Source organism: Vulpes vulpes, chromosome 3 (genome assembly GCF_048418805.1).
Source record: "Vulpes vulpes isolate BD-2025 chromosome 3, VulVul3, whole genome shotgun sequence".
Taxonomy (NCBI): Eukaryota; Metazoa; Chordata; class Mammalia; order Carnivora; family Canidae; genus Vulpes; species Vulpes vulpes.
This window is the reverse complement of record NC_132782.1, coordinates 96,052,374-96,068,961: the sequence shown is the minus strand read 5'-3', so window position 1 is coordinate 96,068,961 and position 16,588 is coordinate 96,052,374. Positions and strand designations below refer to the sequence as shown.

The 16,588-nt window shown below is 43.7% G+C and overlaps 1 protein-coding gene across 6 annotated transcripts in view; it reads left to right on the top strand.

Moving 5' to 3' along the window:
- The window catches only part of SLC5A11 (solute carrier family 5 member 11), a 46,566-nt gene that overhangs the window by 9,937 nt on the left and 20,041 nt on the right, over positions 1 to 16,588 (top strand). For 4 of the 6 annotated variants that reach the window (XM_072751329.1, XM_072751328.1, XM_072751331.1 and 1 more), the window contains exons 4-9: positions 2,128 to 2,199; positions 3,377 to 3,481; positions 4,719 to 4,778; positions 7,790 to 7,894; positions 9,148 to 9,253; positions 11,410 to 11,490. In XM_072751329.1, coding sequence (XP_072607430.1) covers positions 2,128 to 2,199; positions 3,377 to 3,481; positions 4,719 to 4,778; positions 7,790 to 7,894; positions 9,148 to 9,253; positions 11,410 to 11,490 — 529 coding nt within the window. The remainder of the gene's footprint in view (positions 1 to 2,127; positions 2,200 to 3,376; positions 3,482 to 4,718; positions 4,779 to 7,789; positions 7,895 to 9,147; positions 9,254 to 11,409; positions 11,491 to 16,588) is intronic. The other 2 variants (XM_072751332.1, XM_072751333.1) reach the window with 1 other exon arrangement.

Below are 16,588 nucleotides of genomic sequence, written 5' to 3'. Positions count from 1 at the left end.
CCAGCCTGACACAGGAAATAGAATATCTCAATGTATGGTTAATATGCATTTATCTTATAATAAATGAGGCTGGGCACCCTCATGTTTAAGGACCACTTATTTCCTTTATGTGAACACGGTTTCAGATCTTTTTCTCATTTTCATTAGGTTCTTATTCTTTTTCTTATCAATTTCTAGGAACTCTTTACATATTAACGAGATGAGTAACTTTGGGATAAGGATGGTGCAGAGGAGGAACTGCTATCTGGTTTTCAGGTCATTTGGTACAAGGTCTTGAAAACTGAAGCCCGAGGAGTCCCCACTTCAATCCAACTGTTGTTGTTTTTTTTTTTTTTTTTAAGATTTTATTCATTTATTCATGGGAGACACAGAGAGAGAAGCAGAGACATAGGCAGATGGAGAAACAGGCTCCCTGCAGGAAGCCTGATGTGGGACTAGGTCTTGGAACTCCAGAATCACACCCTGAGCTGATGGCAGATGCTCAACCGCTGAGCCACCCAGGTGCCTCTCACTGTATGTCATTTTAAGTTGCTTTTATTTTTGAGACATGTGTCTGTATTGCCTTAAAAAACAAAGTGTCCCTCAATCCAACTGTTTATAATTTTTCTACTCTTACTCCTTAGAGTTCCCCCCTCCAGGTCAAGAAGGGGATAAAAGTGTTGGAAATCCCAAAGACCCTACATCTGGCCTTTCTCTGCCCCCTACCCCTTAGCAGAACATACTGAGATGGATGAGATGTTAAAAGTAAGAGCTTTCAAGTCAGACAGACTTGGGGTCAGGATTAGGGGAGGGTGAGGTTGGAGTCACCAGGAATCTATATTTTCATAAGAAAACTGAGAGACTGATGTACTACTGGTTTGGGAAGCCTTGGATTTAGATGACTGTTCAAAGAGTTCTTTTTTTTTTTCTTAAGATTTTATTTATTTATTCATGAGAGACACACAGAGAGAGGCAGAGACATAGGCAGAAGGAGAAGCAGACTCCCTATGGGAAGCCCCATGTGGGACTCAATCCCAGGATCCCAGGATCACGACCTGAGCTGAAGGCAGACGTTCAGCCACCGAGCCACCCAGGTGCCCCAAGGAATTCTTTATTTCAAAAAACAAAAACAAAAACTTGCTGTGTCAGGATTCAGCTGGAATGAACCACAGCTTCTGTTATTTCTATAGCAAGAGCATTTGCAGGGATGATAACATTTCATGCCATCTCCAATCCAATAAGAATTCCCTTACCAACATTCACGCCCAAGCTCAGAGTTCAACAACTTAACCAAGATCCAACAAGCTACTCAGTAGCCAACATGTCTCTATTCAAACACCCTTAATGCCTGGAAGCTCATTCCTTCTAAAGATGGTTTTGGAGACCAGCTAAGAACATGGGTTCCCAAATCAAACCTGGCTCTGAATTCCTGGCCCTTCTAGAAATGTGGTACAGGATAAATAACTTTGCTTTTGAGCCTCCATTAATTCATCAGTTAGATTGGTCTAATGACAGCAACTTCATGGAGGTTGGTAGGGATTAACATGAGATGATGCTGTAAGATGCATAGTGTGGTGTCAGACAGCTGTGCTACTATGGTGCGATGCAGCACTAACACTCAATAAGTGGTGCCCATCATGAGCTCTCTTAGATGAGCCATGGGTTGAAAACTCAAATACACAGGTGAGCCATAAGTATGTGAAGCAAGGAGTGGTAGGGGTTGAATGAACTGAAGAATTTATATCTTCTCTAAAGCACTGAAATTAAAGAATATTTTTAAAAGATTTTATTTATTTATTCATGAGAGAGACACTGAGAGAGAGAGAGAGAGAGAGAAAGAGAGAGAGAGAGAGGCAGGCAGAGACACAGGCAAGGGAGAAGCAGGCTCCATGCAAGGAGTCTGATGTGGGACTCGATCCGGAGACTCCAGGATCATACCCTGAGCCAAAAGCAGGTGCTAAACTGCTGAGCCACCCAGGGATCCCTAAATTAACTGTGGGTAATTAACTGTGGGTAAAAAACAAACAAACAAACACCCAAACTATATTTGATGTCCAAGTCTGGCCTGCTGGACTCCCAGTTGGTAATCCAGGGTCCAGGCACTCTGGGATGCCTGTGATTTTTACCCACCCCTCTTCTTTGTTTCAGTCAACAGTGAAGACCAAGAGAGACACAGTGAAAGGCTACTTCCTTGCTGGAGCGGACATGGTGTGGTGGCCAGTAAGTGATCTTTGGTTCAATTAAAGTCACTTCTCAAAGATTCTTCAAGTGCTAATGTTCTGTTTAGCCTTTGGTCTCTCAGAATTCTGGTTGCGTGCTGTGTGGAAGTCAAGTCAAAAAGAATTCATCAGCTCACCTAAGGGGAAAATCTAGTTAGGTTGGTTTCAGGTATGGCTGAGGGCAGAGGCTCAAGTGATGTCACTAGGACATGGTTTCCCTCCCTCCCTTCCTTCCTTTCTTTTTTCCTTCCTTCCATCTGCCCATAGCAACTTCTCTTCTTCTGGATGAGCATTATTCCCAAAGGATCTTATAGTCTAGTGTTTCCTGAAGTATGGGTAACAATTGCCCAAAGATTTCTCCATTGCAAGCCTACACAGCATTAAATATCATCAAATTACATAGTAGTGAACATAATCCTTTTCCTACTCTCTGTCAATCCTCCTGATTACATAAAAGAAAAAGTCACAGCTTGGTACTAATAAATCTTTTTATTTATTTTTATTTCCTTATTTTCTTTTTTTACTAATAAATCTTTATCAACTTTCCATCACAGGCTAATCTCTATATTGAACCGAGAGAATACAGGCTTCAGCGAGAGAAACTAGCTAGGATTTAGTAACAGAGATGATGTCCCAGTTCCCGCTTCCCAGGAGAGAAAATGTAATTGACCCAGCTTGGGCCAGGTGCCCAAGGCTGTCTGGGCTAATCAGTTGAGACCAGGCATTGGATACAATGAGTATATGCATTGGCCACTTAGTGTTCTACCAGAAGGAGGGCTATCTACTTTGCTAAGTTAGAAGCAGAACTGGGATATAACACAGGCTTCCTGATTTTCATCATAAAGCACCTTCCACAATACCCGTCATCCTTTCCCCCAGGGAAGCTGCGTTCAGTTGTTCATATTGTGCACTGCACAATCCTATAGGGCACAATTCACATTTTAGCCATCATAAATATGCATATTTGTTATGCCAATTTCTGAAAGATGGAAATAAAAGAGTCTCGGGGGAGAAGATTCTTTTTTTAGCTTGAAGAAAATGTGCCAGAGAGGCTAGGGATGGCTTTGCCTTCTCCACTTCTTCTGTCTTGGTGTCTCTGGAGCATGGGAAGAACTAGGGGTGGGGAGAAGGTACCATAAACCTTGGCTCCCAGATCTGACTTGTCCATCTCCCCACAGGTGGGGGCATCCTTGTTTGCCAGCAATGTTGGAAGTGGACATTTTGTTGGCCTGGCAGGGTCGGGAGCTGCTACAGGCATTTCTGTCACTGCTTATGAGTTGAGTGTAAGTATTTTACCAGGGTGGATACAGCTCTAATGGATCCTGGGGGGACAGTGTGAGTGCCATGTAACTTTTTTTTTTTAAAGATTTTATTTATTTATTTATTTATTTATTTATTTATTTATTTATTTGAGAGAGAGAGAGAGTGCACACATGCACGCTGGAGTAAGGGGAGGGGCAGAGGGAGAGAAAACCAAGTATTCTCTGTTGCTGAGTGCGGAGCCCAAGGCAGACCCTGATCTCCCAACCCCGAGATCATGACCTGAGCCAAAACCAAGAGTTGGATGCTTAACTGACTGAGCCACCAGGTGCCCCTGCCATATACTTTTTTTTTTTTTTTTTTGCCATATACTTTTTTAAAAATAGAATTCTACTTCATGAGAAAACAAGCAGGAAGCACCAATGGCACCCCTAGTCTTCAGGCTTCTGTCTCACCTGGGTTTGCTTGAGGTGGGTCCAGAAAGCTGGACCCCAACAAGCCAATGTGTGGGAGAGGAGGGCTCAGAACCTCTCCCTTGTGGATGCAGATGATAGAAAGTGCCCTGGGACCCAAAGGTATTTCTGTGTATTAGATACCAGTCGGCCGTCACAAAAATGTAGTTCTGTGGTTCAGTGGTTCTTGACTTTTATGCCACCCTACAGATCCCCAAGAGTTAGGACACACTGTCCTGTGTAGCGGGGCTCATGCAAAGTATGATTTTCACTGAGAGGTGGGCATGCACAATCAGTAGGGATTTTCACCTTCATACTGATTAACAGTTTTATTTTTATTTTTCTTAAAAAGCTTTTATTATTTATTTGAGAGAGAGAGACAGCAAGAGAGAGAGAGCGTGCACAAGCAGGGGTTAAAGGTTGGGGGTTTAGGGCTAGAGAGAGAGGGAGAAGCAGACCCCTTTGCAGGGAACCCAGTGCAGAGCTCCATCCCAGGACCCCAAGATCACATTTGAGCTGAAAGCAGATGTGTAACCCACTGAGCCACCCAGGTGCCCCATGACTAACATTTTAAAAATACTTATTCTGTGCTGCAGGCTTAAGTTCACTATGCACATTACCGCATAACGGGGTTCATGTATTTCCATTCCTTCCTCCTTCATCCCCTTGTCCCATTTCACCATGGAAATACGAGGAGGTCCTGAACCTAAGGAGGAGCCAAGCCAGGTCCCTCCAGGTGCAGAGGGAAACCCAAATCAGCACTTGGCTGTGGGTGGGAGGCGAGTCCTGACTCTGTTTTCTTGGGCAGGGCTTGTTTCTCGTGCTCATGTTGGCCTGGATCTTCCTTCCCATCTATATTGCTGGTCAGGTGAGTCTGAGGGAGTTGGGGTGCTATGGGATGGGGAAACCCCTTGGGAGGGTCCCCCTCATGTTCCCTCCCTCTCACCTGAGGACATCCATTAGCCGGTCCCTGGGGGTGGAGGGATGCCCGCAGGGTGAGGGACACTGGAAAGACGAGACCTGGGGAGCCTCCTCCTGAACACCTCACACTTGGTAAGAAACGGGAGCTCAAAAACAAATTTTTTTTCAATGCCAAGACATAGACATGAGACTCAGTGTTATTTATTTATTTATTTATTTATTTATTTATTTATTTATTTATTTATTTTAAAGACTTCACTTATCCATTCATGAGAGACATACAGAGAAAGGCAGAGACTTAGGCAGAGGGAGAAACAGCCTCCCCGCAGGAAACCTGATGCGGGACCTGATCCCAGGACCCCAGGATCACGACCTGAGCCAAAGACAGACGCTCAACTGCTGAGCCACCCAGGGGACTCTTATAGTATCTTTTAGATGTTTAAGCCATAACATGTGACTACTTTTCTTCCTTTGCACAAAAAAAAACTGTAAAAATGAAGCTATGTCTGGCGGATGTGAAAGGTCAGCACTTTTGTTTCTGAATGGCACTTGTTTTAGACTCCTTGAAAAAGCAGTTTAAAAAATTCACTTCTGGGCCGTGTGGGTGGCTCAGCGGTTGAGCGTCTGCCTTCCGGCCCGGGGCGTGATCCTAGAATCCCAGATAGGGTCTGCACTGGGCTCCCCGCAGGGGGCCTGCTCCTCCCTGCCTGTGTCTCTGTGTCCCCCTCTCATGCATAAATAAATAAAACATTTATTTTATTTTTTTAAAGGTTTTATTTATTTATTCATGAGAGAGACACACAGAGAGAGAGAGAGGCAGAGACACAGGAGAAGCAGGCTCCATGCAGGGAGCCTGTCGTGGGACTCCAGGATCACACCTTGGACTGAAGGCGATGCTAAACCGCTGAGCCACCGGGGCTGCCCTAAATAAAACATTTAAAAAAATAAAAAATCACCTCTGATCTGACAGCTTCACGTCACTCCTAGTGTCTAGACATCATTCTGTTTCAGAGGTCCTACCACACAGGGCAAGATCATACTGTCCCATCACATTATTCATAAAGCAAGAACTGATTTTAACTCTTTATTATGACAATATTTAAAAATGCAATATTAAAAAAAATACACAAAGTAGGGAAGGCTGCTAAAGGAATCATTTTAAAACTCACTTTGTACCAGATGTAGTGTGATCCTGTATAAAGGGCAGGGGTACATGGTTAAGTAACCTTGGAGATAATAAGGAATCTAAATAAAAGAAGACCTTTGTAAGTGGCTGGCCTGGGTCTTCCCACCTCCACCTGTGACTAGTTCCCTTATAGACAAAATATCTGGAGTGTAACAACACTGGACTGGGACCCATGGTCTCTGGGGCCAAAGCATCAATAAGTATGTATTAGCGCCTTCTATGGAAAGGAGTAAAGATGGGTGGAGATGCAGGTTATTTCCTAGGTAGGGCAGCCAGATGTTCTCAGCCACTCTCTCTGGCAAGGAAAAGGTAATGCTATCTGCTGTGAGTGAGGGAGGAATTCATGGGCCTGGAGGTTGAGAAGAAGCAGGAGGAGAAGACTTGAATGACACATGTGGTTGTTTATAATAGGAAAATGTGGGAGCAACCACAATGTTCATCAATAGGGGAGCAGGATAACCACACTATGGGATATCCTGCCGGGCAAATGGATGAAGTCAGTTAGATGGCTGGAAAAGGATCTCTAAGCTATGCTGTTCAATACAAAATTCTCAGGTTCTAGACGCCCTTGGGGCAGCATCATACAAGTATTCAAAGGAGAGATTCAGCACATGAGAAAAGCCAAGGCTAGGAAAAGATAAAAAGCTGCCCACTCCATTTTTATTGGGAAATAAATATACAAAAAAAAAAAAAAAGATAAAACACAAATGTGTGGCTTAACAAACTGTTGTAAAGTGAACACCCAGATTGACACATAAATCATAACCTGCCGCCTGTGCCTTTTGCACGTGACGATGCCTTGCTTTCTCCTGGGTGTTCATTGTACTCTCTTCCTTGCTTTGCTTTCCAGATTTCATTATGTGTAACTAAATGGTATGGTGACATTTTACTTTTGAAAAAAATCTATCTATGAATGGAATCAGGATAAACTATTCATTGAATGTAGCTGGTGTGTTAATTTTCTTTGCTACATGACTACACCCCCAATGTATTATTTTAAAAAGATTTTTACTTACCTATTCATGAGAGACACAGAGAGAGAGGCAGAGATACAGGTAGAGGGAGGAGCAGGCTCCCTTTGGGGAGCCTGATGTGGGACTCAATCCCAGGACCACAGGATCACATCCTGAGCTAAAGGCAGATGCTCAACCACTGTGCCACCCTGGTGCCCACACCAATATATTTTATTTTTATTTTTTATTATTTCTTAAAAAGATTTTATTTATATATTTATTTATTTATTTATTTATTTATTTATTTATTTATTTATGAATGAGAGATACACAGAGAGAGAGGCAGAGACACAGGCAGAGGGAGAGGCAGGCTCCATGCAGGGAGCCCCTTGCGGGACTCGATCCCAGGACTCCAGGATCACACCCTGAACCAAAGGCAGACACTCAAGCACTGAGTCACCCAGGCATTCCCCCCAAAGTATTTTTTAAAAAGATTTTATTTATTTGAGAGAAGGAGAAAGTGAGACACAGCATGAGTGAGGGGAGAGGGAGAGGGAGAAACAAACTCCCTGCCGAGTAGGGAGCCTGACACAGGACACAATCCCAGGACCCTGGAATCATGACTGGAACTGAAGGCATATTCTTAACCGACTGAACCACCCCTCTCCCCCCATTTTCTCTTCCTTTCTTAAGTCTATGATAAGAAGATCATCAGTGCTGCTGAGTTAGAGAAAGGAGAGAGGGGAGGGGAGGGGCCAGTGCCCTGAGGCCTTGTGTCCCAAATCAGGTGGGTGGTGACAGCACAGCTCTGTCCCCCAGGTCACCACGATGCCAGAATACCTAAGGAAACGCTTTGGTGGCAACAGGATCCCCATCATCTTAGCTGTGCTCTACCTATTTATCTATATCTTCACCAAGATCTCGGTAAGGAGGGGACACAGCTTGGTCAAATCCCTAAAGCATGGGGAGAAGATTGATTATACCCATTGGGAGTATGTCCTGCCTGTGCATGTGCATTTTGTCCTGTGGGGCAGGCTTCAGGGAGGTTAGAGGATGGGAGGAGTGGGGGGAAAGGATAAGCATGGACAGAGGAAGGCGGGAGAAAAGGTGGGGTGAAGGACGCCTCCGTCCTCTCCTGCCAAAGCTTCTTTGGAAACATGCCAGGATGGTGCGGGTCACAGAATGGGACTCCCAGAGCTCTGCCAATCCTTGGTGGGGGCTGCTATCTTCCTTCTGGGATTGGGCAGTCATTTGCCATTCATCAGATGTGCTGAGGCCCTTTGAGCTTGTCCCATTCTTTTTTCTTTTCTTTTCTTTTCTTTTCTTTTTTTTAAACAGAACTCCTGGGTTCTTTGCTTGTCCCATTCTGACCTTTGGTTGGATGGGCAGATCTCCAGAAAGAGGCCAAAAGCAGATGTATTTGGCTTGCATGTGCTCAGCCAGCCTGAGTCATGCTGCTGCTGCCTCTGCTTCCAGCTGGGGCTGGGGAGAGCTTATCCCAAGTGAGGGGGGTGGTGCAGAGGAATTCCATTCAATCCAAACAACAATAATTGACTCTATGCCAGCTGCAGGCTTGAAAGACGCTGGATGACAACATCCTTTCAGAACTCTGCCTCTCGGTCTGGTGGGAAGCTACAGATGTGGGGAAGCCTTCACAAGGGAAATTATGAATGGGGAGGATCACCAACTAAGGGAAGAGGGACTGGCATTTCAGATGGGTGAACATGGCTTGTTGGGGAAGCAGGGAATGTAAAAGCAATGAAGAAGATGAGGCCAAAAGGGTGAGCAGACCATGAAGCCTGGCATGCAATTCTAACATACCTACGTAGATATTATCTTGGGGCCATTGGGCGGGGGGCACTGAAGAATTTTAATGGGCAGGAGAAGGATGATATGATCATTACAGATTTGATAAAGGTTGCCGTGTCAAGGAAGGAGGGTAAAAGACCAAGAGTAGAAGCAGGAAGACCACTGAGGAGATTGTTGGATTAGCCCAGTGAATGGGGGTCATATGTAAAGGCCCACAGGGCTCCAGTTTGAGACCCCCAATCTAGGAAGAGGTGGCTTAAGAAAGGGCAGTATAAGACTCTTCTGTGTTTGCCAGAATCCAGGCTTAGGGGAACCTGTGCTGAAAATGTCCGTCTATTCTTTCATCTGTCAACTTCATGTCTCTCCAGGTGGACATGTATGCAGGCGCCATCTTTATCCAGCAGTCTCTGCACCTGGATCTCTACGTGGCCATAGTTGGGCTGCTGGCCATCACGGCTCTGTACACTATTGCAGGTGTGTCTGAATGAGGGGTGATGCTCGAGAGGCTGTGGCACCCCCTGATCTTTTCTTGGCCTATCTTCTGGTGGTCCAATGTGTTGAAACCATTCATTCATTACACCTCATTCCATGACCCCAGATAAGGTAATATCTCTAAGCCCTTGATCAAAGGAAGAGGGTTTCCCAATCAGAGAGGAAGGATTTAAAGATGCACCACAACTGCATCAAGCTATTTTCCATTTATTGATTGAAGAACTATTTATTGAGTACTGTCAGTGCTGAGCATGTTTATTTACATGCATTCTGTAAAGCTAGATGGTAAGTGTCTCTAATTCTGGAATCTGAAGTCAGGCAGCCTCCTTTATCCCCGTCAGAGCTACATCGTAGGAGAGAGACTGGTAGGGCCTGGATGGGTATCTGGTTTTGAATATTTGCCTTTTTATCTTCATATTCTGCTCTAGTTTCTCTGCCTTCGTGTAATGTAATTCATTCTGCAAATATATCTGTATATTACCTAGCATGTGCTTGACATCGTGCTGGGAAGCGGGGTGCAGCAGTAAACAAAACAGACAAAAGCTTTACTCCAAAGGACCTTATATCCTAATGGGGATGAGGAGATAGACAATGAACAAGGAAACCAAGAAATAATATCAGGATATATTGTTATAGTCTGATAAGTGCTCTGAAGGAAGTTTGAGCAGGGAGAGACGGGGAGTGATGGGGTAAGGAGGTGTTTTTTCCATAGAGAATGTTCAGGGAAGGCCTTTCTAAGGTGATATTTGAACCTCATTTAAATTGTATGAAGGAAGCACTAGAGAGAAGTGCAGAGGAAGAGAAGTCCAGGCAGAGGGATGGGAGCATGTAAATACTCTTAAGATGAGACCATGCTTTGCTTGTTTGGGGAAAAAACGGGCAAAGTGGCTGACGCTGAGTGAGCAAATGGTTGCTAGTGGCAATAGGCAGTTTATCCTTGTGTTTCTTGTTTGGGGGTCTGTGTCCCTCTTACATTAATTTCTCTGAGGACAGGACATGCTGTTTGGTTTGCCTCTAGGTAGGGTGCTCACCAGAGATTTGCTGAATGACTGAATAAAACACTCAACATTCACCTAGCACATGATAAATATTCAATAATCACCAGTATAGAAATGATATGGGCTTTTAGTGGCAAGATATCACTGGAGTCTGGCCAGCTAATTGCAGCAGAACGTTAGGGCCAGTATCAAAGGTTTCTCCGCGTTTATGATAGGGTCCTGATTCTTGCTGGCAAGAGAAGTGGAATCAAGTAGAACACCACACTTCTGTGCAGGTTTTTTATTGCACACTGACTTTGCCCACTTGTAAATGTGCTATCCGATAAGGATCTCTTTCCCTCCTTTTTTTTTTCTTTTTAAAGATTTTATTTATTTATTCATGAGAGACAGAGAGAGAGAGAGGCAGAGACACAGGCAGAGGGAGAAGCAGGCTCCACGCAGGGAGCCTGATGTGGGACTCGATCCTGGGTCCCCAGGATCACACCCTGGGCTGAAGGCAGAGCCAAACCACTGAGCCACCCGGGCTGCCCTCTCTTTCCCCTTTGATAAGAAGGGAGAGAAAGGTATAGTACAGGGCAGAGACTGGAAAGATCATGCTATCCAGATGCTGATAGATTTGCCATTAGGGTTATGTTTAGCTGGTCTCACCTGACTCGATGGAGGATGGGAGGTAGATGACATCCGGAACAGCTGGCTGGAGCAAGATAGCCTCACTCATGTGGCTGGAGGTTAGCTTTTCCCCTGTGTGAGCCATCACCCCCCAGGAGGTGCAAGTGGGCTTCTTAAAGAAGCATGATGGTCTCAGGGCAACATGAGAGCAAGGGCAGAAGCTTCTGGGCCCTTGAGGCCTAGGCTTGAAGCTGTGCATTATCGCTCTCACCGTATCAAGCCATTTGGCCAAACTCATATTTCAGAAGTAGAGATATCAGCTTTACCTCTACATGGAAGAAGCGGGAAAGCCACAGTACAAAATGGGCATGCACCCGGCAAGGAGAGCCTATGGCTATCTTTGCAAACAACACTTAGAAATCTGCTCAGGCAGGTCTTGAACTTCCAGGTTCTGTCTGCTTCTCAGGGTAACTCCTCTCCATCAGGGTACCCGACACTCACCTCAGTGCTTTTCTCCACCCTCAACCCCAGGTGGCCTGGCCGCTGTGATCTATACAGATGCCCTGCAGACTCTGATCATGCTTATAGGAGCGCTCATCCTGATGGGCTACAGTAAGTGGGGACCCCAGGATCACTTGGGTGGGTGACAACTCTTCTCTCAATGACATCTGCTTTCATCACTGTGATCAGCAAACCCAGTGACAAAAGCCTACAACTGGGGCATTCCTGTCATGGGTGATTTGCTTGAGATGTGGTTATTTTAGCTGGAAGAGAACTAGGCTTATGGAGGCTTACTTTTTTTTTTTTTTTTAAGATTTATTTATTTTGGAGGGAAAGAGAGAGACAGCGGGGGTGGGGGACACAGAGGGAGAGAAAATCTCCAGCAGACCTCCCACTGAATGAAGAGCTCAACGTGGGGCTCAGTCCCACAACCCCTAACTTCATGACCTGAGCCAAAATTAAGAGTCAGACTCTTAACCTACTGAACCACCCAGGCGCCCCAAAACTTAGTTTCTTTTTAAGTAAAAATGAATAGTTCTTCCAATATTGATATAGATAAATGATTAATAAATAAAAGGGGCAAAGGGGCAACTCTTCCTTATAGAAGAATTCCAATGAATAAACATAGATGAAGAGAGAGCTAGAGAATCACCATGAGGACATCACAATGATCTGCAGGCAAGATCTTAGGATAAATGAGCATTAGTGGGTAAAAGTTCATGAAGAAATAGGATCTTTGTGTGGTCTTAGTTGTTGTGTCCCAAACGTGTTAATTACCAATGGGAAAACAGTAACTTTTCGGGGAGCAACATGGCACACACCACTGTAGCTAAGTGATCACGGTTAGTATCACCGGAAATAAGACATTGACATCATGTAGCTCCTGATATGGGGAGGACACCACATCATCTCGTGTGCCATACTTGTCAACAAGATGTAACCTCCACTTAATCAAGAATAACCTATCAGAGGTCTTGATTGAGAGACATTTTACAAAATAACCTAACGTGTTTCTTGAAAGTGTCAAAGCCATGAAACATAAGAAAAGACTCAGGAATAGTCTAGGAACAGGGGTCCAGGGGTATAAACAAGAGTTTTCCCTTAACATTGTGTTTTTCTGCCTGGTTTCCATTTTGTGTTACTTTCTCGTCTTTCAAACAAAATTTCAAAGAAGTAATCATGGATAAACATTTCACAACCCAGACAAAAAAGGCTTACTATTAACTTTAAAAAGAAATGTGTTGGGTCCCTATAAGATGAAAAACTTCACTGGTATCCTACACGTAAAGAGGAAATACAGATGAGTAACATGTATGTGAAGGACAAATGTCCAGCCTCACTAGAAACATGTCATTGTCATAAATACTAACGCTTTGAATGTCCCAGGGGTCCATGAGCTACTTAAAACAGGTTTTCTGAGGCAAGAGAGAACCAACACAGATCTGCCCAAGGTCTGTTATTCTTAGCTAAACCTCTAGATCTTTCTCCATGAAACTATGGGTTCTTGATGGGGAAGTTCCATTACTTAATTCATTAAGTCGGGCAGGAAAGAAGGTACAGATCAGCCTCCAGGAATCGTCCTCAATCTGCTGTATCTATTAGATATTCTCCCAAGATATCTGCAACTTTCCACATGTTGAAAATTAATTGACCCTACATATGTGGGTTTACTTCTGTGCCCTCAATTCAGTCCCATTCATCTAGGAGCCTTTTTGTGCCAACACCGTAGGCATAAAATCGTGTTTGATTTCTACAGCTTTATAATATGTTGGAAATCAGGAAGTGTGATGCCTCCCACTTTTTCTTTCTCAAGACATACATTTACATATGCTCTAAACCCCAATATACTGCTACAAGTTTTGCTTTAGATAGTCGATTATCTTTTAGAGTGATTAAAAAGAAAAAAAATATCTTTAAAAAAAAAGGCTTTTAGGGTGCCTGGCTGGCTCAGTTGGAAGAGTATGTGACTCTTGATCTTGGGGTTGTGAGTTTAAGCCCCACACTGGGTGTTGAGATAACTTTTTTAAAAATCTTAAGAAAAATGTAAAAAGCCTTTATTTTTTTATTTTATTCTTTTAAATATATTTTTTTAATTTTTATTTATTTATGATAGTCACAGAGAGATAGAGAGAGGCAGAGACACAGGCAGAGGGAGAAGCAGGCTCCATGCACCGGGAGCCCGACGTGGGATTCGATCCCGGGTCTCCAGGATCGCGCCCTGGGCCAAAGGCAGGCGCCAAACCGCTGCGCCACCCAGGGATCCCTGTAAAAAGCCTTTAAAAAAAAAAAAAAGATTTTATTTATCTATTCATGAGAGACACAGAGACAGAGGCAGAGGGAGAAGCAGGCTTCACGGGGAGCCTGAAGTGGGGCTCCATTCCAGGAACCTGGGGTCATGACCCGAGCCAAAGGCAGAGGGTAACTGACCGAGTCATCCAGGCACACCTAAAAAGCCTTTTTAAAAAAAAAAAAAAAAAAAAAAAGATTTTATTTATTTATTCATGAGAGACGCAGAGAGAGAGAGAGGCAGAGACAGAAGCAGGCTCCATGCAGGGAGCCCGACGCGGGATTCGATCCCGGATCTCCAGGATCATGCCCTAGGCTCGCTAAACTGCTGAGCCACTGGGGCTGCCCTAAAAAGCCTTTTTTTTTTTTAAATTTTTTTTTTTAATTTTTATTTATTTATGATAGTCACAGAGAGAGAGAGAGAGAGAGAGAGGCAGAGACATAGGCAGAGGGAGAAGCAGGCTCCATGCACCGGGAGCCTGATGTGGGATTTGATCCCGGGTCTCCAGGATCGCGCCCTGGGCCAAAGGCAAGCGCCAAACCACTGTGCCACCCAGGGATCCCAAAAGCCTTTTATATTAACCTTCATTTTGGCTATTTCTGAATCTCTCTCTCTCTCTCTTTTTTTATTTCTTATAATGTTTGTCTGAAAAACAAAAATTTTTTTTTGAAAAAAAATTTTCACTGAGTATAATATTCTATTTTTTTATTTTTTTAAAAGATTTTTATTTATTTATTCATAAAGATGCAGAGAGAGAGAGAGAGAGAGGCAGAGACACAGGCAGGGGAGAAGCAGGCTCCATGCAGGGAGTCTGATGTGGGACTTGATCCCGGGACTCCAGGATCATGACCTGGGCCGGAAGGCAGGCGCTAAACCGTTGAGCCACCGAGGGATCCCTTTCTCAAATATTTTTAAGTAATCTCTACACCCTATGTGGGGTTCGAACTCACAACCCTGAGATCAAAAGTCACAGGCTCCTCCAACTGAGCCAGCCCAGGCCCCCTGGCCTGCATGCATCTTAAGAAGTCTGCTGTAGTCCCTTTTGTTTGTTTTTTAAGATTTATATATATATATTTTATTTATTTATGAGAGACACAGAGAGAGAGGCAGAGACATAGGCAGAGGGAGAAGCAGGCTCCCTGCAGGAGGAGCCTGATATGGTACTTAACCCCAAGACTGGGCAGATGCTCAACCATTGAGCCACCCAGGTGCCCCTTATTTATATATATTATTTAAAATATTTTTTATTTATTCATTTGAGAGACAGAGCACAAGCACGGGGAGAGGCAGAAAGAGAGGAAGAAGCAGACTCCCCTCTGAGCAGTGAGCCCAATATGGGGCTCAATTCCAGGACCTGGAGATTATGACCTGAGCTAAAGGCAAGATGCTTAACCATCTGAGCCACCCAGGGGCCCCCCCTTTTTTTTTCCAGAGGCCCTTATTTATCTATTTTAGAGAAAGAGAGACAGAGAGAGAGAGAGAGCAGGGTAGGAGCAGAGGGAGACAATCTTCAGGCTGACTCCCCACTGAGGGCAGAGCCCTATGTAGGACTCATTCCCATGACCCATGAGATCATGACCTGAGCCAAAACAAAGAGACCAAGAGTCAGATGCTCAACCGACTGAGCCACCTAGGTGTCACCCCTCTTTTTTGTTGTAATTCTTTGTTCCTTTCTCTGTAGTAGTGTGGGTTCCTCCTTGCCCTCATTGTCTGCCGTCAAGATTTTTTTCTGTATTTTCAGCAGTTTTAGTATGATAAATGTAGATGGGAATATATTGATCTTGCTTGGCATTCTCTAAGATTTAGATGAAGACATAAACTTTATATATTAAGTAACATTGCAGTGGGGCTCCTGGCTGACTCAGTTAGTAAAGCATCTGACTCTTGATCTCAGGGTCAAGTTCAAACCCCATGCTGGGTATACAGATTACTTTAAAAAAGAAAAAAGAATCCAAAACTGCAGCAACATATACAAAGCAAAAGTTGTTAGAAATAGGAGAAATTGACAGAAACCAAAATAGTACCAAGACTTTAACACTTCACAGGACACAGGATTTAGAAGTTATAAATTATATAATTGAAAAAAAAAGAAGTTATAAATTATATAATTGAACAAGTATTCTTGTAACAGCAAACATACTTTTTTCCAGCATCAAAGAACCAAAGAACCATCTACAAAAATTAGTCTTGAAAAAAAAAATTAGTCTTGAAAAAAATAATCAAAATTTACAAAAATACTCATGTGAACTTGGATGGGAAAAAAAAACCCACCCATCTATATTTTCATAAACCTAACATTGAAATGTAGCATTTTAAAAATTGTAAGTGTAGGCGACAAACCATAGGAATATTTGTTAATACTCCGTGACTCTCATACCAAGAGATACCTCAGATGTTTTTATCCAGATGTTTTCACAGTTGTTGCTGAGGTACTGAAGAACTGTTTGTGCTCATGGCTACTTTGAAACCAAATTGTTATTACAGGGGCTCCTGGCTGGCTCAGTCCGTGGAGTGTGTGACTTCATCTCAGGACTATGAGTTTGAGCCCCACGCTGGGCATAGAGATTACTTAAAAATAAATAAATAAATAGTTATTAGACCTACTACTGGGTCTTACTGTTTGATGGAGCAAATAACTGCATTATTATTTTTTTTAAAGATTTTATTTATTTATTCATAGAGACAGAGAGAGAGAGAGGCAGAGACACAGGCAGAGGGAGAAGCAGGCTTCATACAGAGAGCCTGACGCGGGACTCGATCCAGGGTCTCCAGGATCAAGCCCTGGGCTGCAGGCGGCGCTAAACCGCTGCGCCACCAGGGCTGCCCAATAACTGCATTATTAACTGCAAAACTGTGCATACTAAGTCACAGTTTTGATGTTTTGTTGATTGCCTTCAACATACCTGGTTTCCTTTATAATCC